Source organism: Sarcophilus harrisii, chromosome 2, assembly GCF_902635505.1.
Source record: "Sarcophilus harrisii chromosome 2, mSarHar1.11, whole genome shotgun sequence".
Classification (NCBI taxonomy): Eukaryota; Metazoa; Chordata; class Mammalia; order Dasyuromorphia; family Dasyuridae; genus Sarcophilus; species Sarcophilus harrisii.
The window spans coordinates 118,360,635-118,385,131 of NC_045427.1; the positions used below are offsets into that span (position 1 = coordinate 118,360,635).

The 24,497-nt window shown below is 34.7% G+C and overlaps 1 protein-coding gene across 10 annotated transcripts in view; it reads right to left on the reverse strand.

Annotated features, from left to right (window-relative positions):
- GREB1 (growth regulating estrogen receptor binding 1) overlaps positions 1-24,497 on the reverse strand; it is a 157,314-nt gene that overhangs the window by 84,410 nt on the left and 48,407 nt on the right. For 6 of the 10 annotated variants that reach the window (XM_031950668.1, XM_031950669.1, XM_031950670.1 and 3 more), the window contains exons 4-7: positions 23,347-23,523; positions 5,302-5,484; positions 4,134-4,280; positions 1,797-1,925 (exon numbers count right to left, since the gene is read on the reverse strand). In XM_031950668.1, coding sequence (XP_031806528.1) covers positions 1,797-1,925; positions 4,134-4,280; positions 5,302-5,484; positions 23,347-23,523 — 636 coding nt within the window. Of the gene's footprint in view, positions 1-1,796; positions 1,926-4,133; positions 4,281-4,461; positions 4,793-5,301; positions 5,485-7,517; positions 8,396-23,346; positions 23,524-24,497 lie in introns of those variants that run through there. The other 4 variants (XM_003757968.3, XM_031950674.1, XM_023494703.2 and 1 more) reach the window with 4 other exon arrangements.

The window sequence follows — 24,497 nt, forward strand, 5'->3', positions numbered from 1 at the left end:
TATCCCTTCAAATAAACTGATTACAAAATCCAAAATGAGGAGAGAGAGATGAAGCTAAAGAAGAGGGTACATATTAAGAAACTGCATCAATCCAAAGCTGTATTTTTTTCCTTTCAATAAGATCACAGTTTAGATGATTGCATATTTTGTGGGACCAATATATCTGGACCAATATGTACTCATTCTATGTAGGAAGAACAGAAAATTTATTTCAGGTTCCAAAGGAAATAAATATCTAGGATTTGAGACTGAGCTTTAATCAAGTCATTACTGTTGTATCTGACTCTTCATTTGGGATTTTCTTATCAAAATACTACAGTAGTTTGCCATTTCCTTCTCTAGTTCATTTTACAGATAGGGAAACTGAGGCAAACGGGGTTAGGTGACTTTCCCAGGGGTTACACAGGTAGTGAGTGTCTGAGACCAAACACTTATGAAGAAGAGTCTTCCTTATTCCAAACACAGAGCTCTATCCATTGTGCCACCTACCTGCCCTAAAGATTGAGTACTAAATTTGCTATTTCCCTTTGGCACTGTTGCACTAAAAGTCACAAAAGATCTAAGAATTTTTAAAATTTAGAGTATTTTGCTTATGGGATATACTATGGCCTTAATGGCCCTATTCAATTTGATTTCCTACTTGTCCCCTAGCATACACCTTTTCTACTCTAGACCTTCATCCTTTGCTCACACTGATCTCATCTCCTCCTTGCTCATAGCGATTCCCTGAATAAAATGCTCAGCTGACTCCTCTCCAATTCTAACTCATTGTTCAGGACTAAACTTCAGTCCCACCTCCTCCTTCTACATTCATCCACCCTTCCTCCCAACTCTTTCATACCACCTAAAGCCTGTTTAATATAATTGGGTTCTGCTATCATTTCCATTGTTATTTATTCACTAGTGGTTTTGTGGACATATATGTCTGTTATGTCCAGTGAGATAAGTTCCTCTTAGACAGAGGCTGTATCTTATCACAAACACAATGATAATAAAATCAACAACTGGTACATTTTCTCATTTAATCCTCATTACAATGCTATGTGACAGGCGTACATGCACATGCACACACACACACACACACACACACATCCATCCATCCAACCCCTTTGGTAATTTCATCAATGGGGAAGTTTCTTCCACAGAAGGAAACTGGAAAGTAAGCTCAGCTGTAATTTATGATAGTTGTCTGGTCAGTAAAAGGTTAAATGACTTGACCCTAGCCACATAGCTACTGTGTTAGAGGCAAGACTTGAGTCTTCCTAAGTCCAAAAGGGGTCTTCTAACCATTCTACCATCCTGCTTCTGAAGAAAATGAGTCACAGAATGATGAAGGAACTTCACCAAATTTTTACAGCCAGTAAAATGTGACACAGTGAAAAGACCACTGCTCTGGAGACAGAGGACTCTGATTCAAATCCCAATTTTGATGCTTACTACTTGAATGAGGCAAGTCATTTCATCTCCCTGGGTCTCTATTTCCCCAGTTGTAAAGTAAAGTGTTTGAGCTTAATGTCCTCTGAGGATTTATCCAGCTCAAGAGCTATGATCCAACACCACCCAATCTAATGCTTTAATCGCCATACCATTCTGTCCTTGCTCCATAGTACATCACCCTCAGTACATACCTGTGGGCTTGATACAATCCAAAACATAAAATTCTTTAGCAAATGAACATTTATCAGTACTAGTATTATTAGTTCCTAAGGAGCAAGAGGAAATAAATACTTCTAACCCCATAGGCTGGGATCTGAATGTGACCTGTTTTGTGGATAGACACAGAAATGCAAAGCTACCTAATACCGAGGATCTTGTTGGGACTGACAAATTGTTTTTCACTAATTGTTGATGCTTGGGTGAATCTTTCCCATTGAAAACAGCTGGACTCATTGCTGACATTTGAAGAGGATGATCAGATGTAGTGCCTGAAACCAAAGAAGAGAGAAGCTCACCATGATATGATTAGATCTAAGAGCATTTTCCCCATTTTACTATATAAGCTGTTCATGAAGGAAATTTATTCTTGAGGTTGGAGTCAACAAACTATAATATTTCATCTCCTCTGAGAGGACATATATAAATTCCCACATGTGCTTCAAGGAGTACAAACTGAGTTGATCTACAAGTCTGAAAGTTATACAAAGCTCTACAACTCCAATGTGATTCCCCATAACTGCCCATTGAGAACACAGATTGGAACTAGGATAGGACTTGCAAAGGACTATAATAGTTTCAGTTACCTAATTTACTCTTAACCCTGAACTAGCCACAGGATCTAAGGACTCCCTAATAAAGAGATAGGATCAATCAACTACCTGTGGAATCTGAGTTTATTCAGACTCAATAAATTATCTAAGAGACTATAAATTTCCATGACTCTTTAGTGTTTTTAACTTGAGAACAAGGACTTACTTTGGGGATTAATGAGTCACCCTATGGTTAAGGGAATAGTCCTGACTTAGCTCTAGAACCACATGGTACCAAGTGATGTTTATACAAAAACATAAGCACTCACAAAGCATCCCTAGAGGCTTTCAAATACAGCAACTGTCCTATACTATGCATGTTTGTTAATGATTTGGTTTGTCAGACCTACAAAAGGCATCACGTACTAGCATCTTTGGATTTGACAGCCACTTATTAATATTGCTCTTTTACTGGAAATATACCCATTATAACTTCTTGAAACACACAAGAAAAAAAAGGATCTAAAGACCATTTAAAAATATAACCCTGAAACTATCATGCCTATTGTACTACTTATGATAACACTCCATCCTATAGGTTAAAAATCACAAATATCATCAGCACAATCTTTAACATCTCTAACAAAGGTGAATAACTTTTTGTTTGTTTCTTGGGGTGTTTGTGTTTATCTTTGCTCTTTCCTCCACTCTGTCATAAGGGGGAAGAGAGGACTTCAGTCCTTCTGAGGAGAAAGGAGGGAGACAATCAATCTTTTGTTGGTTTTCTTAACAGCAACACATGGAAGGAAAAAATAAATAAGTCAAAAATAACTCTGATTACTATATTCCTCCAATGCAAAGTAGATAGGTAAGTGTCCTAGAGCAGAAATTATTAATAGTTTATATATTTTTAAAATATTCTAATATATTTTGATAATATTTCTTTATAATTGTTTCCTTTATGATCCTATGTATTTTTCCACACACTTCAAATCATTATGCTGAGAAGAGGTACATAGGCTTTTACCAAATTACCAAAGAGGATAGTAGTAATAGTAGTAGTAGTAGCAGTAACATTCATATTTTAAAATTAGCAAAGTACTGTACAAATTACTACCTCATTTTAACCTCACAACAATCCTAGAAGGTAGATGTTAATTTTTTTTCTATTTTACAGGTGACAATCTGAGGCAAACTAAAGTTAAAGACTTGCTCAAAGTCATATAGCTAAGTATCTTAGTCCCTGACAGATAAAGGTAAGACTCTCTATCCTACAGACTCAGGGCTAAAAAATAGGAGGGAATTCTGTACAAACATGTTGTACACCTTTTCCCCTACCCCACCCAACCAGAATATATGGATTGTTTCAATTGTATCATGCTAGCTCTCCACCTAATGCTCAATCCACTATACTCCAGCAGTTAAAGTTTATGAAAATATACAAAATTGATAAAGTAATTTTGATTTGAAAGACTTTTAACCTTCAGGGAACACATTTAAATAAAAATCATAGAATCATAGCTTTAAAAAGTTGGGAGAGAACTCAGAAGCCATCTAGTCCAATCCTTTCATTTAACATTTTACAGATAAGAATACTGAGGCCCAAAAAAAGGATAAATGATGGCCCTCAACAAGACGAGATCATTCAGGTATTAAACGCATATTATAAAAGCAGAGTATGAATTTGAATCTAGGTTTTCTAAATCCAAAACCAACATTCTTTCCCCCTAGAGCATACTGTCTTCCTCCACTTCCTAGGAATAACAGATACAATTTTTTTCTACCTGTTGGTAATTGAAATGAAGACTATGCTATATAAATCAGACAGTATTTCTTTTCAATTAAAGTTCTGTCTCAGAAGAGAAATATGTTAGTTCATCCTGTAAATAATAATAAGTACATGGAAAATGATTTAATATCTCGAAACTATTTTTTACAATCATTTACCTGTCAGTTGAGTTCCCATCAGAACACTTGGATTTGCTACTAGAACTGGCTCACTTGTGAAGGCAGCTGGGGGCACTGAACTCTCTGGAGCTTGGAACAGTGAATTAGAACAAGTGCTTGAGGATGTCTGCCTGCTCCGGAGCTCTACTGAAAGAAAGTTAGTATAAAGGTATTGATTACATTATCTTCTGTGTAGGTGAAGTGTCAGTCATATCAAGCTAAGCAATTAATGTTATTTACTAAAGAAAATGCAATGTGATATTGGTTCCACTGGCAAATGCCATGATTAGGGGAGAAGAGTGGAGAAGAGAGGAGGAAGCATACATACCTTCCCATCTCTTTGCTCACACAATTCATTATACATGGAATATCTTCACTCCCCAGCTCTTCACCTACTGAATTCCTACCCATTCTTTATAAACCAACTCGAGTGCCACTCTTGCACAAAGCCCTATCTGATAACCACAATCAATAACAAATTTCACCCTTGGACCTATAGTTTGTTTTTAACTTCTCTAATGAAAGTAAAGACCACATTGTCACTGTGAAGGATGGTTAAGTGATAAGGGAACTAGACATTTGAAAGAAAGGGAAAAGGGATCATAGGAAACTACCCTTAATTCTTGTCTAAGTTAGTCAACAAGCATTTAGTAAGTGTGGACTCTATGATGCCAAGCACTATGCTAAGCACTGGGAACTTTTTTTTTTTTTAAGACAAAACCATTGTTATTAGAATCCCATGAAATACTTGTAAAGCATTTAGCACAGTGACTGGCACACAGTAGGCATTTAACAAATGCTTATTTTCTCTCCCAAAGGGAAGAGATCTAGATTTGTTTTCCCCTTCTGATCCTTCTATTCTCTGTGTGATTTTTAAGCAAGTCCTCATCTATAAAATGAAAGGATTGGGTAGGAGGGTCTCTAATATCACTTTCACTCCAATTTTAAAACTGTTTAAATTCGTCTATTACAAAGTAGTCATCTCTAATAAAAAGCAGCAATTATTATCAAATTGTCCTAATATCTTAAAATTTAAACCCACTATAAAGGTCATCCTCAGAGCCTGGGGACTCTTTGTTTACTTAAGCAGATCCTTTTGCCATTAACTCAGACCCCCCTCAAAGTTAGTGAAAGGCAAAATCCTGTGGAGCCAACTGGGCTAACTAACCGGAGCCCCTCCAGCAGATTAAAGGGCCTTTCATGAGAGTCCCGTGAGCATTCCGAACCAGATAATACTTTAAGTGTTTCTGTTTCTTTGGCTGGGTGGTCAATTTAAGATTGATGTGATTGGAAAATTCAGTGAAGTAACAGAATCCTTTCTTTCCACAACCAACGCAATTCCCGGAGAAACCTAGGAAGAGAAATACAGCATGAAAAGCCATGGATTTAGTTGTCCAACTGTAGTGATTTTCCCCCCTCAAAATGCTTAGCATATGTGAAATAATTTATTAAAGTTCCTAAACCCTTTTAGTTCATCATATCATTAATTCGAAGTCATGAAAATTCGCTATGGACCTTCATCTTTAGTGTTTTTTTCTCAAAATGCTTTCATATCTGTTATCTACTGAATCATTTATTAAATACCTACTCTGAACTACATGATTTGAGTTCACTGATTCTCACAATAGCCCTGAGATAAAGAGGGGAAAAGTATAATTCCATACACACACCTTTCTAAGTTATTTATATGCCATAGCTATCAGTGGTAGTGAAAAGAACACTAACTGTAAAGTCAAAGGGAAAAAACAAAGCATTTTTTCCACAAAGACAGCAAAGAAAGGACCCATATATGCAAAAAAATTTTCTGACATCACATTTTATAGTAGCAAAGACCTGGTCATTAATGGTGTGCCCATAAGTTGTGAAATGGCTGAATAAATTATGACCTATGAATCCCATGAAGAGGTCCTATGTATGCAAATTCCCACTCCTGGAAGTTATAATTATGTAAAATATGATCATTTTGTCAGGCCCAATAGAATATAAAGTGTACATTTAAATAATACATCCAATTCACAGGATTAATTTTTCACACTAATTAGAACTGAGCTGCAAATTAAATATTAGTGTCCTATAAGAAGAAATGAAAAATGTTTTCAGTGAACCCTGGGAAGAGTTTTATGAACCGATATAGAACAATTTATGCAGTAACAAAGCATGATAACAAAACTGAAAGATTTAACAACTCTGATCTATGCAATGACCAACTACAATGCCAGAAGATTGATGATGAAACATACTAACCACTTCCTGAGAGAGAGAAATGATGAATTCAAGATGCATAGTTAACGTGGGAGCTTGTTTTGTTTTGCTATGCAAATTTTTAAGAAAGCTTTTCTTCCCCCCCACCCACCCCCAAGTGGGATGGGAAGTGTAGGGAAGAGAAAGTAAATGCTGGATAATTGAAAAAATTTAAAAGTTTTAAAAATAGGGGAGACAATTAAAAATTAACATAATGAAGAAAAAACAGATGGATATATGAATCCTAAATTTGCTACTTACACTCTAGGTGACCTTGAATAAGTCCTTTTACCTTCCAAGGTCTCAGTTAACTAATTTGTAAAATGGAATGTTTAATCTAGATAATCCCTAAGGTCCCTTTTAGCTCTAAATACCATTAACCAATTTTGGTAAGGGAACTGGGAGCAAGAACATCTGCTATAGGAAAAAAAAGGATGTTTGGTTTTAGTAAAGGAAGTAAGGATTAGGAAAATTTAGCAAAATAAAAATGGAATTTTTACAATCTTAATTTTCAAAAATAATATGTAAGTTAGTTTCAGTTAAGGAAGAAAGGAGAATTAAGTGTATTTATCCCATTCAAATAACTACATTACTTAAATTAATATAGCAATCTGCCATGGCCACATTTCATCTACAATTTGTCTTGAACAAATACAGTTTCCAAATTTCAGATGAACCTTACGGACCTTCAGGTGTTAAAAAAAAAAAAAATGAAAAAGCACAACACAAAAAAGGGAAAGTTCTCACTATGTCTGAAAGAGAGAGAGAGAGAGAGAGAGAGAGAGAGAGAAATATACTAAAATGAAATAAGTTTATGTCCTCCCCCCAAAGTAATCTAGATCAGGGTTTTAACCTAGCATCAGAAATATTAGGTTTTTAAAATACATTTTCTTAACTATTTTCCAATATAATCTATGTTCTTTATAATGCTATTCATTTTGTTTTATGCATTTGAAAATATTTTTCTGAGAAGGGGATCATAGGTTCGCTAGGTTTCCAATGAAATCTAAGACACAAAAAAAAGTTAAGAACCTAGATTTAGATGATGGTCAAGATCCCAGCCTAGGACCTATGTTCACTCAGTTCAATAACAGCTCCAACATTCCATAGTCTAAATTTTATCCCAGCCTTTGATCTACTCACAAAAACATTCCAAGTCCAGTTTTATCATTGGCTTTTTGGTCTGCTCAGTCTCCTTGTTTATTCACTGTGTCTAAACAAGACTTTCCTCAAAACATTGCTTCATCCTGTGGTCTGTCTAGTTTTTATGGGCACAAGGTCCTTTGAGCTCAAGAGACATTGGAACTAAAGGTCATACAAAGTAAACTGTTTTATCACATTTCTTTGCAGGAAAAGTTTGTAAAGGTCATTATGACTGGGGAGAGAAGGACAGCATGGCTATCTATATAACTTCTGATTTTAAAATGAACATTTCAGGTCTATTTGATGTTTATAAAAAAATAACCAGTTCCATAAAAAAGAGATTTTCATTTCATTTCTGCATAAGAAAGATGAAGAAATGAAAAAAAAAGTCATCTTTATTAAAATCTAATGAAGTTTTAATTGCATTTTCCCATAGGTAATCCTTAAAATCCTCGGTGCAATCTCTTTAAAATTTACCAAAGATCCAAGCTCTTTCAAAGTTAAAAATAATGACATTTTCATGGAATAATGGTGTACAGAGTGAGTAGAACTTCTAGGACCCTATTGATTCAACTATCAGAAAAATAAAATCAAGTCAATCTGTTTATAGGAAATCTTGAAGTGGAAAATTTCACTTTCATTCCAACTATTGTATTATTTCAAAAATTCAGATGATAATATCTGGGAAGACTCCTTCAGATAAGGTTGAATTTGAATTTGGCCCCAAGTTTGCAAAAGATTCAAGAATATGACATAGAACAACAGGGCCAAGGATGTTATCAATCATTTATTTGCCTAGATTACAGCTGAAAATCAAAGCACTTGACTTAAGAGTCTGGAAGTTACAAGTTCAAATCTTGCTTTAAACATTTATTAACTGTATGACCCTGGGCAAATCATTTAACCTCTCCCAGTCTCAGTTTTCCCATCTGTAAAATGGGCATCATAACTGTACCAGCCTCACAGTTTTATTGTGAGAATAATACCAAATAAGATGATGTGATGTGGTCACCTTTGCAAATATTAAGACACTATGATATTATCTATTATTGCTATCATATAGAAATTTGGCATTATTTTCAACAGTAATAATAGAAATTCAACATTTAAATACTACTTTAATGTTTACAAAATAGTTACCTCAAATTTTTTTTTAAGATCAAAAATAGTTACCACAAAATCACCCAAAGAAGAAAGCAGTTCCAGTATTGTGATGGCAACACTTTTAGGTTTACAAAGAACTTATAAGATAAAATGTACAAATATCAAATACCTTGTTTTACAAATGAACAATCTGCATTTTTAGGAAAAGTGAGTCACTTGCCCAGCCAGCAACAAAACAGAATGAAAGCCAGGTCTAGTCTTCAAACTCATAGTCTAATGTGGTTTCCATTACATTATTCCACTGCACCATACTGAAGAGTGAACATGGCCATTTATTCGAAACTCTCCAAAATGAATATTCTATATAATAGTACAGTGTCATTCATGACAAGATATGGAAAGCTTCCACCCAAGCAGTTCGAATTTGAATTTGACCCTAAGGATTTAAGAGATTCAAGAGTATGACACAGAACAGCAAGGCCAAGGGCACTATCAATTATTTTCATGAAGTGCAGCTGAAAACCACATCTGACAACAGCCAAACCATCACCTAGCTCTATCCCTAGAGAAGATGGGGCTATGAGAGTAAAATTCCTTCTTAAAAGAATTCACCATCCAACATGGAGCCATAAAACAACAATGGGGGAGGGGAAATGCTGACCATTAAGGAACTCTCTTTGTAGATCAGAAGTTGATAATGGAAGCCCACCACAGGAGGGAAACTACTTGTCTCCAGTGCACTGTAAATATTTAGGGAGGAATTAGGAAAAGGTCATTGAATAATCAATCTTCTCCAATAAGGGTTTTTTTCACGAGAAAAAGTTGTTCTTTTGCAGAAAACAGCACTAAATAGATTGGAAACAGGAGATAAAACTGCTAACTCTACCAGTTTGTTTATAAATCTACCATGGGATTTGATTAAAAATCTGCCAAATAATTATAACCAACCATTCTTAGATACCAAGTTTAAAAATGGATTCACTCTGACTTCTCAAATAAATTCTTTGCAGGGCAAATAGAATTCCTGGTATTTAAAAGTAATAAGCACAACACTAATGCTCAAGCTATCTCCAGACAGACAAGAAAGAGCACTGGCTCGAAGTGGTAGAGGACATAGGTTTAAATCCCATCTCAGTTATCCATATGATTTTTCTGGGCCTCAGTTTCCTCCTCTGTAAAATGAGACAATTAAACTAGATGGCCACTAAGGTTCCTTCATATTCTAGTTCTATAAATGACCTGAAATGATTAAATTTAATTCAACTTTATAAACATACATTAGATACTTACATATATTCTGGGCGTTAGAAAACATAAGCTTACATAAGACATAATCTCTAAATCATGAAGGTAATAATGATATTTATATAATGCTTTAAGGGTTTGCCTTAAATGTTAAAGCTTTTAACATATTATTTCATTTGAGTCTCAGAGCAACCCTAAAAATTAGGTCCTATAGTAATGATTAATTTCATTTTTGCAGATAAGAAACAGCATTTCATTGACTAGTGCTAGGGGGATAGAATTTGATCATAAACTTTCCTGACTTCAAGCCCAGGACTTTTCAGTCTGTCATCCTGCCTCTTAAAAGCAGCCAGAGTGCTAACTTTATAGTACCTTAGAGATTGTAGGATGGAAATAGTACAAGTGACTTATACTGATCTCTCCAGAAAAAAATCACAACTTAAAATGATTATGTTTATTACCATCATTTATTATTTTTAAGACACTTTTCTCTGCCCTTACCATCACATCCTAAAATCTTGGAAGGAATAAAACTTTCAGTAGGAACAATTTCCCATGAGGCTCTTGGGTGACTCTTCTAAATGCTGCCACCAGTACAAATGTTTCTTCAAAAGAGAATTCTATAAGACCCTCCTCCACTAAAGAAAATCTCTCCTATACTATACCATCTGCCTAACCTATACCAGTAGTTGTTCCATATTTTAGTCATTCTTAAAAGGCTGAAATTACTCCTTCATCCTTTTCATTCCTTGCTTCAGTTTTGGTTTGGAAACAGCATTTGTCCACTTCTATACTGTCTATTATACATTCTCCTTAGCTTTAACATGGCAAACAGGAAAATACCCTGGCCTTGGAGTCTAGATCCAGCTTTGACTCTAGCTGCTCTATTTTCAACAAGTCACTCAATCTCTCTTAGATACATTTGCCTCACCTTTAAAATGAAAAGGTTGTACTTGATGGTCTCCCAGGTCCCCTTTTACCTCCTGTATCATATGTCTTGAAGTCTCTTTCAGCTCCATAATCGTATTTTAAATAGCTGCCCTGTCAAGTAGCTTCTTTCAGGATTCCTGGGTGGTCTATATGCTTCCATCACTGTGGAAACAGCCGTTTGTAGCTGTCTGGCTGTCCTCCTTGTTTAGAAAGAATAGCCTCGGTTTATTACTAAGGTTCTTTCATGTGAGCAAGAAACCAGTTTTCTCCCAACCTTGCATCTCAGGAAGGCATAAAAATATAAAGCACAACTTTTCTCAACTCAGAAACTGACCCTTTTGGCTTTCTTCCTTTCTTCACTCCACTTAACTAATATCTGACCTAAGAGTTCCTCTTGACAACTGCAAGTGACTACAGACTAGTCTATTAACATTATTCTCTTGTTTCTCCCACCCAGTGCAGAATTCTGTAACAGAATGAATGGTTAGCTAAGAATAGTATAAGTTCCTCCATCTTCAAGTCCTATTATCAACTTAACAAGTACTCTGAATTGAAGATGAAATCTAAGCCCCTGGATCTAAGCAATTGTTTCATTGACTACATGAATCTGAAAGGTCAGTTTTTATTATTCTAAGTTTCAGTGAAGGTAAGAATCATGGATATGATTCAGATGAAAATGAGCCAAGTTGCTAACTTTTGTGGTGAGTAAATCTCAAGGGTAAATATAAAGAATGAATCAAATAAATATAGAAATTAACTTCGATACTATTATTACTCTAAGTCGTATTCCAATGCTTCATTGCGGTATAAAGGTGACAGTAGTTCCTGAATAGACTATCTTTTGCTGGGAGAAAAAAAAAATTCTCCCTCCCTCTTTCTGGAAGGAGAAAAAAATGGAACTCAAAATCTTATAAAAGTAAATATTGTAAAATCTCTTTACATGTAATTGAAAAAAAACAAAGTACTATTAAGAGGAAAATAGATAAATATTTGATGATTGAATGACTAAATAAAATAATCATTTTCTGATGGATTATTTTGGCTACTGAAACACCCTGAAACAAAAGAAAATACAAAATGATTCTTAATCACATGGAGACCCTTCCACTTTTGCAGGGATGGCAACAATTTTTTTTTAATGTTAGAAGTACAAAAACAGTACAAAGAATCACAAGATTTAGATTGTTTTTAAAACCAGTTTAATTGTTGGTATTCTAAAGGTGAAATCCTGGGCTGATGACCAACAAATAGAAATACTACTGGAGAAAATGAATTATATAATTTTGACATTTTCAATGCCAAAACAAGAACATAGAAGAAAACTGCAACTAAATGAATAGATTTGGTGATTCACAGATTCTCCTTAAGAGGAAATTGGTTGAGCAGGTATTATGTATCCCAAAATGACAAGAAACATCATTTCTTGTGGCATTAATTCATTCTATATTGTAATGCTCATGAAAAGTACCTGCAAAAAGGCTACCAAGAAAATAATTGCAAGAAGTATGCCCACATCCATTGCAGCAGATGAAAAAGTTGAGAAATTCTATAATGAAATGGATAAAACTCTCCAAATTAAATCAATACATGCATTTTGATTTTTTAAAGCTTCAATGTAAGGATGAAGATAGGAAATTAACAAAAATGTGTAGAAAAATGTGATTCACCATAAAGAAATGAGGAAGGCTACAGTCTTAGATATGACACTAAAGTTTTAACATCTATATATCATGATATTTTCTCTTTGATAAAAACAATCAGGAAACTCTGGAAATGATAAACAAATGAAAAACATCACAACAAAAGTTGATGGTTATATTTTAAGAGACAGGAAAAAAATCATTGTTGATGTAGGAGTCATTCCAGAATTAGCTGCCTATTTGCAGTTGAACCACTGTCATGTTAGAATGAAAATCAAAATTAATACAAAGCTAGAATGAAAATGAAAAAAGAATAGCATCCAATTAACTCCAATTTGACCTATGTTTTTAAATAAAATTTATAGCAAAAATGGGAAGGGTATGAAGGAAAGAATGTCAACACTGATTATAATAATTTTATATGGTAATAAAACTGATATGAATTAATTATCATGCTAAGATTTTTTAAAGGCCCAAAAACTACTTCATTCAGTACTCACATTTCACTGATTTACCAAGTAAAAGAATATGGCAACCAAAGGCAACTATGCTTTAGAACATACATTTATAAATCTCACAAAGAAAGATAGTGGAAGCCTGTGAGCAGTATACTAAAATTCATAAAGCAGTAAGAAAAAATGAAGGGGAAAACCAATTTAAACAAAGACTACCAAGAGACCCAATTAAGCAAAGTCATCCAAAGGGCATTAAAAGTGAGACCAAAAAAAAAAAAAAACAGACAAAACATGGAAAAGACCTACCAAGATTCTTTAAACATGTTTTATTTGGTTTCTTTCCCCATCAAATTCAATGGAGCTACTTCATGTGTGACTTCTTACCTCACAGTAACCAATGAACTAGAGGAAGTAAAAATAGCAATGAAGAAAACTAAAATGTAAAAAAAAAAAAAAAAGATAAACAATGTCAAACATAAACAGAAGAGGTTTTATCCTAGAAATGACTCAAATTTAAGGATTGCCAGAGATTTATTGTCAGGGCACTGGAAGAGAAAAAGATGCTAAAAGACATGGGGAAAAATCATTTTTAAAAGCAACAGAGACAAAGCTGCCAAACTATAAACATACTTTCCTTGTATGAAACTTTTATATGTATAATCACATACATGTACACACACACACACACACACACATATATATATATATATATATATATATATATATATATAGCATCTTTGATGAGAGTATGAGAAAAATTAAAGGCAGGCTTTTTTGCAAACCACAAACCACATCTTTACCCCTGCACAATTGAGTTAAAGATATAGAGAATAAAGAACTCAATGTGCTTGCTTCACTCCATGGGGCTCACCATAGTAATGCCTAATTCAGTGTGGCCACCCAATCAGCTTAGCCTACTGCAGTCCAGAACACCCAGGAGCAACAGCATGCTTAATAACATAAATTGTAAATGTGTGCCACCCAGCTGCAGGTGAACTGTACTAATCAAATAAAGCCCTGGGACCCTACAGAACCTAAATGAGGTATATAATGTCTCTAAAGAGTTGAACCTATCTTCCCATTCTGAAAAAAGGAAAGTGGGTAAGAAATACCTATATCCGGAGTAAAATATGGAACTGGTTAGGGGAGAAAACATAGAGCTCATTCATTAATATCAATACTGCAAATTAGCCATGAATAGAATCCAAAATTGAAGCAATGAATTGAACCCAGAAATGGAGCAAAAGAAATTAAACTGGCTTTAGGAAATTCCAAAATTGTTTAATGAACCCAAGCTTCTCCCTGAAGTAAAAGGTTCATCTACTTCATCACAACATTCTTTTGGTATTGTTAAATGACTGAGAGTTATTAAATAACTACACTTTCTGAAGAATTGAAGTTTAATATCACCTAAAAAGCAACAGAAAAGTACATGGTGGTTGTAAGCAGACTGAAATACATTACAGGCAAGGAACTACAAAAAGGAAGCTGTATAAAGGATGCTAACAAAAAATGCACCCAAGAAAAACAAAGATGGTGTGGGTAAGGTGTAATACCTTTAAACGAGTACATTGCTTGATTCTCAGAATTTCTGAGTTATGGTAAGGCTACAGTCAAATGTGAGTCTATGTAAGTCTAGCACCAATAGATGTATCCTAAGGAGCAGGAGTCAGGGAAAGGGGAAATACCAGACTGCAAAAAAAGAGCAAATATGTGCAGGTGAACAAATTATCAGATAGAACTTGCCCAGATATATAGAAGACTTGTTTTAAGTTTCAAAAACTATAAAGCAAGGTTCTTTGTTGTTTTTTTTTAAACTAAGCTAAAAAGTTAAAAAAAAAACCAAGGGTTTAAAACCAGGGAAACTAACTTTAAAAAACAGTTAGAAGGCTGAACTGTGGAGTCAAAATGATATAAGGAAAAGACCAATGGATCAATATGTCTCACATTAAGCAAATTACTTAATTTCTCTAGATGTTAATTTCTTCATCTACAAAATGTGGATATTGAATGAACTACATGTTTCCTGCTATCCTTATCCCAGTTCTAAACTTATGGTCTTATATTTGCAAGGGCAGAAGGAAACAATCATTTAATAAGTGCCTATATGTACCTACCACAGTGCTAAGTACTTCAAAAATATTTCATTTGATCTTTGAAATACTAGATATTATTAGATACTAAATACTATGGTTATCTCCCAAATTTCTATTTGAAGAAACTGAAGTAAACAAAAGCTAAGTTATTTGCCCAGGATCACAATATCTGAGGCAGAATGTAAACTCAGTTCTCCCTGACTAGGCCCAGCACTCTATCCATCACACCAACTAATTGCTTTGGAAATCCTTAAAGTATTATGGAAATGTGTTGTCATTAACAAAAATAATTTATTAATGAAAAAGAATATGTGAAAAGAATCAACTGGGAAATCTCTTCAGCAGCAATCTGCCCGTAACTTACTAGACAATCTTTGATAAGTACCCAAGCCTCAAAGAAAAGGAATAACTTACCCACAGTCACAGAGCTATTTATTCTATGTTAGAGGCATGATTTGAATGCAAAGATGTTCAGCACTCCAGACAATACTAAATCTCCAGCAGTCGTAACAATTTTACATTACTTCAACAAAGTCCAAAAGATAGATGCATGTTAACTTGTTTCTAATTTCAATACTCATGTTATTTATAATTCAACAGCATGAATGAACAAATCCTTTTGAGGATAGTGATCATATCTATTCTGTGTCTTACAAATTATCTTTGAGAGTGCTATAAGCAACAAAAAAAAAAATTCAGTCACTCTATATCAGCAATTTTGAACTCAAATTTCTTTAGTATTATTATTTACTTCATTTTTAAGTTCTGAATCGTTATTGTTTCTTTTTCTTGACCAAACCAATCCACCAACTCAGTATAATTAAGGCTCTTCATTTTCAAAATCCTCTTACTTACATAATACGGAATTGTAGTTTTCTAATTTGATTTAGCTCAAATATTTTTCCTCCAATGTGCCTTTATGTGTAAGGCATTCTACTAAGCATCAAGAAAACCACAATAAAAATTAGATAATGCTTGTGTTCAAGGAATATACTTTCTACAAGGCATGTTACTCCCAAAAACATAGTAAAATAAAGGCAGCATTATCTCTACTTTACAAATAAAATGACTGAAATCCAGAGACATGACAATCTTCACTCAGTCACATAACTAGGGAGTAGCAAAACTGGGATTATGAATACAGGTTTTTTTTTTACTCCTTTCTATCATGCTATACTGTTGCTTGTACTTACATAAAAGATAGCAAAAACATATACGAATCATGAGATAAAATGTAACAGGACAATTGGGTGACTTGCTGGAGGTAGTGCCAATAGCCTGTTTTATTCTTCCATGATGGTAATATATTACCTGTATCCTGGCTTTTTTCTTCTTCACATTTCAGGTAAACTGACATATCCTATACAAAGCTTTCCTAATTATGCTCTCTCCTTCCTCAAATTAACCAGAATAGGCTGATCTGTTTACATACTTCATCCCACCCTGTCCCTAGTAGAATATAACATCAACATATCCAATTCTTAGCACAATGACTAGCAGTAACAGGCATTCGATAAATATTTGTTGACTGACCAGAGCAATAACTGTTTCATTTTCATCTCTAAATACTTAACACAGTGCACAGTCTTTCATATAAACACTATGTTTGCTCAATTGAATTAAATTTCAAATATCTTGGTAAATTCATTGGACAGGTAGAAAAGAAAGACCACTCCCAAACCACAGTATAAAATAATTCTGTCATTCTTACTATGGTAGGCAAATGGATAAACTTGGTGTATTTATAGGAAGTAAAAATTTTGGTTCAGTTATATTATAGTATGAGCAGTAGTGTCAAACTCAAGGAGAAACCATTCCTCATAAGCTACATGTTAATTCAGAAAACCACAGATAAACATTATCTATTTTGCGTTGTATTTTTATTTGCTTTGTTAAACATTTCCCGATTACATTTTAATTTGGTTCCCTCCCTACTCAAAAGTTTTACTGGACATGAGTTTGATAACTCTGATTTAGAGAATATTTGGGATTACACAAGCAGATGTTGGGTAGCACAGTGGATAAAGTGCTGGGCCTGAAGTCATAAATACTAATCTTCCTACCTTCAAATCTGGCCTCAGACACTTACTAAATGTGTAACCCTAGACAAGTCACTTAACCTTGTTTGCTTCATTTTCTTTATCTGTTAAAAAAAATTATCTGAGATGGAGAAGAAAATGGTAAACCGTTCTAGTATTTTTGCCAATAAAACTCCAAAATGGAGTCACAAAGAGTAGAACACAACTGGAACTCAACAACAAAAGTGTATGTTAAATAACAAGAGTCGTTTACAACTTTACATTATAAAGTTATGGTATTATTCAAACTGTGGAACCTTATTCCAAGAATACCAGCAAAGTATTCTAAATGATGAGATGAAAATACAAAATTGGAGCAATGACACTGATGCATGACCTAAAATTTTTCATGCTAAAAATTTTCAAAAAGTAGACATAGGAAACATGAAAGATTCTAGATTAGGATAATAATCCTCATGATGACCTAAGAATCAAAAAAGATGAGTAGCAAGTTAAAATCAATCAACTAACAAGTATTTTCTAAAGTACCTATTATGTACCAAACCTCTGAGAATACAAATGTGCAAAACATAAAACAATCCTTATTTCCCAAGGGTCTATAGCACATTTCATTATCACTCCCAAACTGACTCAAAAAAATACCCTCTAAGGGAACATTCACCATATGACAAAGCCCCAGGGGCTATTTGTCAAAGAATCAGAGAATATCAAAAACCCATTGCCAATCTCTTTTTCATCTTCACAGTAAGAAATCCTACTTTCCCACCATCAGGAATGTGGATGAATGGAAAATTCATTTCTCTAATCTAAAAATTCTCAGTTAATATGATTTAGAGTTTAAAAAAAAAAAAAAAAACAAAAAAAAAAAAAAAACCTTGCAATCTATGTAGTCCCAAATGAGAAAACTCATGCCTAAAGAGATAAAAAGACCTAAGCAGTAAAGAGCATATTTGAGATCCAAATACACATCCTCTGATTCCAGATTCAGGAAGAAAGAATTTTTACAAGATTTTCATTTCTCCCTCTAAGGCTTGCTTTCAGTTCAATAGGTAGAGCAAAGCTTGAGCACACACCTAGCTTTTAATTCTGTGACCTTTTCTCTTTCAAAACTTCCCAAGTAAATCTTTTTGTCAAGTCACTGAAACAAAACTTAGTTCATAAATGAGAAGTAAAAATTCACTGTTTCCCTCAGATACATCCCAACCTCAGTTTTATAGGCCACTAAAAGGCACTCAGCTTTGGTTACTGGTATGTTGTAGGGAGATAATCTTCCCTCCGGAGGAGCAACAGGGGTTAATGGCAGGAAGCCCAAGCAATTGTCAAATGGGCAAGCCTGGGACATAAAGCGTTATTCTAAAAGAAAAAAGCATCAGTTATTACCAACTGTCCCTTATTGCCCCATTGCAGGAGCCTGTTTAGCAGGCAATTAAGAAAGATACTACTTCCTCTGTGCAACTCCCTAAGGAGTTTAAGTTGTTAACAGGGCTGAGTATTGAATGAATTCAAAGATTTCTGTCTCTAAGGACACAACCCTCGCTTGATTTACCACCCTCTCAATTCCTTTATAGTCAGGCTCAATGGCATTGTGACCCATCTACTGCCACAAGATCAAATACAGAACAAGCTATGATACCTGGCTCCTCCAAAGCACATCTGTTCCATGAGCTGTCAATCACTGGCATCATACTTAAGTTAATACCAAAATTCTTATTTCTCTTCTAATATTTATGCAGTGAAAAGGAAAATTTCTGACATCCTTGATAATTTACCAAATTGCTTACAAAAGGAGAATTTTACTTCAAAGCTAGCTTAAAAAAAAACAAAAAAACTTTCTCTACTCTCATTTCCCTGCTTGCCACCGGAGTCCACAGACTGCCTCAAAACAGCAGGAGGTTGAAATTTTTGTGCACAAAGAATGTGGAAGAGAGCAGCTAAGCGACCTTGAACGAGTCACTCTCATGGCTAAGCCTAATTACTTCATCAATCAAAAGAAAAGGTTAGACCAGAATTGATGTCTAAGGTCAATTCCACCTCTGGGATCCTCCAGTTCTATGTTTTCCCCTATCCTTTATTATGTTTTTTGCTAAAACAGCCTGATTTAAGGAAATTTTATCCATAAACTCACAAACTATGTTCAATTACAACAAGAATGTGAGCTGAAATACTTAGTTCAGTCCCTCAGTTTAATAAGTGAAAAAATCAAAGCAGAGAAAGGCTTGCCACTTTCTGAAAGTCAGAGCAAATTCATGACAGATTTTTTACTAAAACCTGGATTCTAAGCCCAGAACAAGAGGTCTCCTCTCCTTCTGACACAAAGGAGCCCACACTCAATGTTGTTTTTGGTTTTGGTCCTTCTCTGAAGTTTAATAAACTTGAATATCTTAAAAAAACAAAGCAGAAAGAATCAGCAAGAGAAACCTACTAGCGAATTAAAGGGTTGGTGAGATTGAGGGTGAGTCTTAAAAAATCACCAAAAAGCTAAGAGCTAGTAGAAATCTTAAGCAGGGGTCCTCAAACTTTTTAAATAGGAGGCCAGTTCACTGTCCCTCAGACTGTTGGAGGGCCAGAGTATAGTAAAAACAAAAACTTTATTTTGTGGGCCTTTTAATAAAGAAACTTCATAGCCCTGGGTAAGGGGAATAATCGTCCTCAGCTGCCGCATCTGGCTCCCGCGGGCCGTAGTTTGAGGACTCCTGTTAAGAGCCTTGCTAGTTTGGCCTGGAACTGAATGGGAAATATTTTTAACACTCCCAAAACTAGTCTTAGAGACTTTTTGCCTAATTACTTCCAATAAGAAGATACTCACTAACTCCCAAAGCATCCTTTTGTATTTCTGGATAGCTCTTATTTGGAGGAAGGGAATTGTTTTTGTTTTTTGAAACTGGTTCTCTCTGTTTCATCCAAGCTCAAAGTGCAGGAGCTACTCTCTGGCCTCTCCTTAATACTGATTTCTGGTCTGCATGTAAAACTTTGACTTGCTTCATTTCTAACCTGGGCCCTTTCTTAGGCAAGCTTGAGACCCCTATCTCCTGGGAGACTAGTAACATACTGGTACCAAATTTAGATTTCAGCCTTGCTTCAATTCAGAACTCCCAAGCTCAAAGGATCCATCAGCCTCAGTCTCCCCAATAACAGGAATCACAGGCATTCACCATCAACCCACCAAGAGCTCTAATTCTTATGGTGAGTCAAAATCTGGCTCTTTAGAGCATCCATCCACTGATACCCCTTTCACTCTCTCTGGAGCCAAACAGAATAAGAAATTAATTACTCTTCCAGAAATCAGTTTTTTAGATACTTGAAGAAAGTTGTCATGTACCCGAGTTTTCTATTCTGCAAGTTTAATTATCCATATTCTTCAGCTAATCTAAAAATGACATGCTTTCCAGTCCTCTTCCATGGTTCTTAATTATGTCCAGTGTCAAACATAAAGTCCTGTTTGATTTTTCAGAACTCTTCATAATATTATCCTCTCCTATCTTTTCAGTCCTCTAACAGTTTGCTCTTGTCCACAAACTCTTTGATCTAGTAAGACTGGCCTTGCTGTTCCTCAAACAAGACACTTCCCATTTCCAGTGGAGATATGGAGAAAATTCTATACTTGAGGTCCTTTCCTTCCTTTATCTCTTTATCTCTTTAGTTTCCCTGAAGTCTCAACTAAAACCTCACCTTCTACAGAAAGTCTTTCCTAATTTTCCTTAATTCTAGTATCTTTCCTCTGTTGATTTTTCCACAATTTTTCCTGAATATAGCTTTTTGCACATAATTATTTTCATACAGTCTTTCCCATTAGACTGTGAGTTTCTGGAGAGCAAGAACTTTCACAGTACCTAGCATATAGTAGGTACTTAATAAATATGTATTAACTGACTTTTGCCCTTCTCTGTATCCTCAGTGGTTATGACAGCCAACCATAAAGAAGGTAGGTCTTTAATAAATACTTGTTGACTTGGTCTAATCATCAAGTCCAGTCACTTGCTTCTGAATATGCTCCAGCTTTTCATAAAAAGTGTCCAGAACTAAATGCAGTATTTCAAAGGTGGCCTAGCCAGAGCAGAAGGCATCAGAATTCTCTCTTCTTTCTCATTTTGAAGAGTTTACTTCTTATTGACTCATCTGCAGCTGATAATTCACTAAAACAAAGATTTTTTTTCATAAAAACTACTCACTGCCATGTCTTCCTCATTTGTTATTTGTGAAATTGATTAATTTTTAAACACAAATGTACTTGCTCCTTAAATTTTGGATCATGATCTCATGTGGCTTATGTAACTGAATGTGAAGGTTGTGAAATTATGATTTATTATAAAAGTAAATGTTTTACTTGTATACCTGTTTTATATAGCTATATACCCAAAGTTGTATGAAAATTTCTCAAGCAAAAAAGGATCACAAGTTAAAAAAAAAAGTTTAAGAAGCCCTGATCTATAAAATCCTTATTAAATACTATTTCATTCAATTTGGCTCATTATTCCTGCTGGTAACCATTTCACAAACTCAATAATGTTATTTTCAGCCATCTCCTAAAAGAAGCCCATTCTATCACACATATCTTTAGTATTTCAAAGGTTGGTAGCTTTGACAATGTGGGAACACAGTTCTTTGACAGTCACCACTTCTTTATGATTACAGTAACAATATAACTAGCATTTATATGACACTTTAAGGTTTGCAAAGTGCTTTTCAAACTGTTTCATTTTATTTTCACATCAGCCCAGTAAAGTAGGTGCCATTATTACTCCCATTTTACAGATGAGGAAATTGAGGTTGAAAGTGATTAAATGACTTTCTCAGGCTTGCATAGCTAATAACTGAGGCAGGATTAAAACTAAAGTTTTCCTGATTTCAAGTTCAGCACTTATGTATTGTGCCACCTGAATGCCTCTTGCCAGACTTATCATTAATAAAATTGTGAAAGTTGTTGTGGCAAAAGAAGAAGGAGGAGGAGGAGGAGGAGGAAGAAGAAGAAGAGGAAGAAGAAGAGGAAGAGGAAGAAGAGGAGGAAGAAGAGGAAGAAGAGGAGGAAGAAGAGGAAGAAGAAAGAAGAAGAGGAAGAAGAAGAGGAAGAAGGAAGAAGAAGAAGGAAGAAGAAGGAAGAAGAAGAAGAGGAAGAAGAAAAAGAAAAGAAGAAGAAGAAAAAGAAAAGAAGAAGAAGAAGAAGAAGAAGAAGAAGAAGAAGAAGAAGAAGAAGAAGAAGAAGAAGAAGAAGAAGAAGAAGAAGAAGAAGAAGAAGAAGAAGAAGAAGAAAGAAGAAGAAGATACTCTGCAGCTCATCTGGTGATAAGCTTTTCTAAACTTAGTTATGCTGGCCATTTAACCCATCACTGGGTCGGTCTGTACTCAAAGTACCTGAAAAAGTCTAGCCAGAATTTGTTGTCTTTTGCTGCATCTTTCAAGGACACAAATTCATCTATATGCCATTAAAAAAAATAGTATCAGAGTAAAATGTTTGTAGTAGTACATTTTTTAAGCTGCTCTCTAAGATGGGTGAGTCACCTGTCTGAATTTCATTTTTTTATCTGTATGTTAAAGAGCTTAGACATAAACTGAGTTAGTTCTCTTTTAGTTTTAAGTCTTATGGGTCTATAATAATAACTATTTTGAACAAGATATTCAAGTTTAGAAAGTGCATACCAAAGCTTATGAGCTAAATATGTATTTATCCTTATTTTACAGGTAAGGAAACTGAGGTCCAAAGGATATGAAATGATTAATCAATGAACACATAGCTATCAGCAAAATCAAGACTGAAAATTATGTCCCCAAATTTATTGGCCTTTCCATTACATTCATTTCTATTACTTACAACATTATAGTTGTCTTTTGCACAGAAATAAACATTTAGAAATTACTTTTTATTGAACGATATGAAAAATAATTATAAGGTTCATAGACATTCCTCCAAGGGATGTCTATGTAGTTTTCACCAGGTGATCCATGAATTTAGTTGAAAAAAATATATGTGTGTATACATATATTTATATATATATATATTATATATATCTAATTATTATATATGTGTATATATATATACATTTAAATTTTTCTCTTCTCTAATGAAATTTAGCATTTGCTTTAATTTTTTTAAAAACTAAGAAATAATCCATACGTACATCAGACTGCCAAAGGGGTCCAAGACACAAAAAAGGTCAAGAACCACTGATATAAGGTATTGACCACAAACATCGATCTCCCATTTAAAAATGTTTTCTTTTGTGGCTATTTCAAACAACTCTGCTGTATCCTTTCTCTTATACACACGCACTCTTATATGCACAAAAAAACAGCTCTAAATCTGCCTTTCCATACATTTTACTTACCCAGGAGAGCATTGTGTCCATTATCATCTGGTAAGAATCTTTTATCAACAGCACAAACTAGAAGGTGATCTGGCAGATTGGGTGACTTTGCCCCAACAAGGAGAAAACCTGAAGGTACCTCAATTGGTTCATTAGAAATGGATATGAGCCGCAAGTCTTTTCCAGCTTGACAGAAGCCTAGGGGAGGAAAAAAAGAACATGATTAATATACATTTCTAAATGGCTTTCATAAACCAAGCGTTTAGAGGGATATCTTGCTAAACTTTTTTTTAAATAAACAAGAGCCCTGCTTGCATTTCATATATCTTGCATAGTGACACAAAATATGACAATATATCAGCATAATTGACACATGGTATTGAGATATCATGGATCCACAATTTTGTTGCTTGGGGTATAAGTTCCACTGATGTAGATCAGAGTTCTCTTGGTCTGAACAGGGAGATTCATGAGTTTCTAGAATCCATACAATTGATCACCCAGTAGCCAAACTTCTGATAATAAGGCTCTCTACATTTTGATAGAGTGACCTTCAGAAGACACACACAGTTTGTCATGGAGCCCATGCAGATGGGTAAGACCTGTTAGTGCTTTCATCCTATTAGCAAATCTTTGACAATTCTAAAATAGCAACAACAAAAATAGTTAGCATTTATAGAGTACCAATGTCTTAGGCACTGTGCTAATAAGTACATTACAAATATTTCATTTGTTCTTCACAACCACCATGGAAGTTGGTTGTTATTAACCAAGTGATCAATCAATAAACATTTATTAAATGATTACAAATGTGTCAGGCACATAGTAAGCACTGAGGATATATAAAGAGAGAAAAGACATCTTTGCCTTAAAAGTGCAGGAAATAACATACAAGCAAAATATATACAAAGGAAGCTATAAAAAAGTTAAATAGGAGGTAAGTAATGGAGAGAAGAATTAAGAAAGGTTGGGGAATGCTTCCTGTAAGATGAGATTTTAATTGGAACTTAAAGAAAGCAGAGAAGACTCAGAGTCAAGAGAGGAAGCTGTTGTTTGTCCTTCTTTCTCAAAGAGGACCGTGCACATCAGGGAGATGATACCAAAACATGCAAGTAAATTGGATTTAAGTGAGGGAGGCTTTGCAAGGTCACCTGCCTCACTTTCCCTCTGGA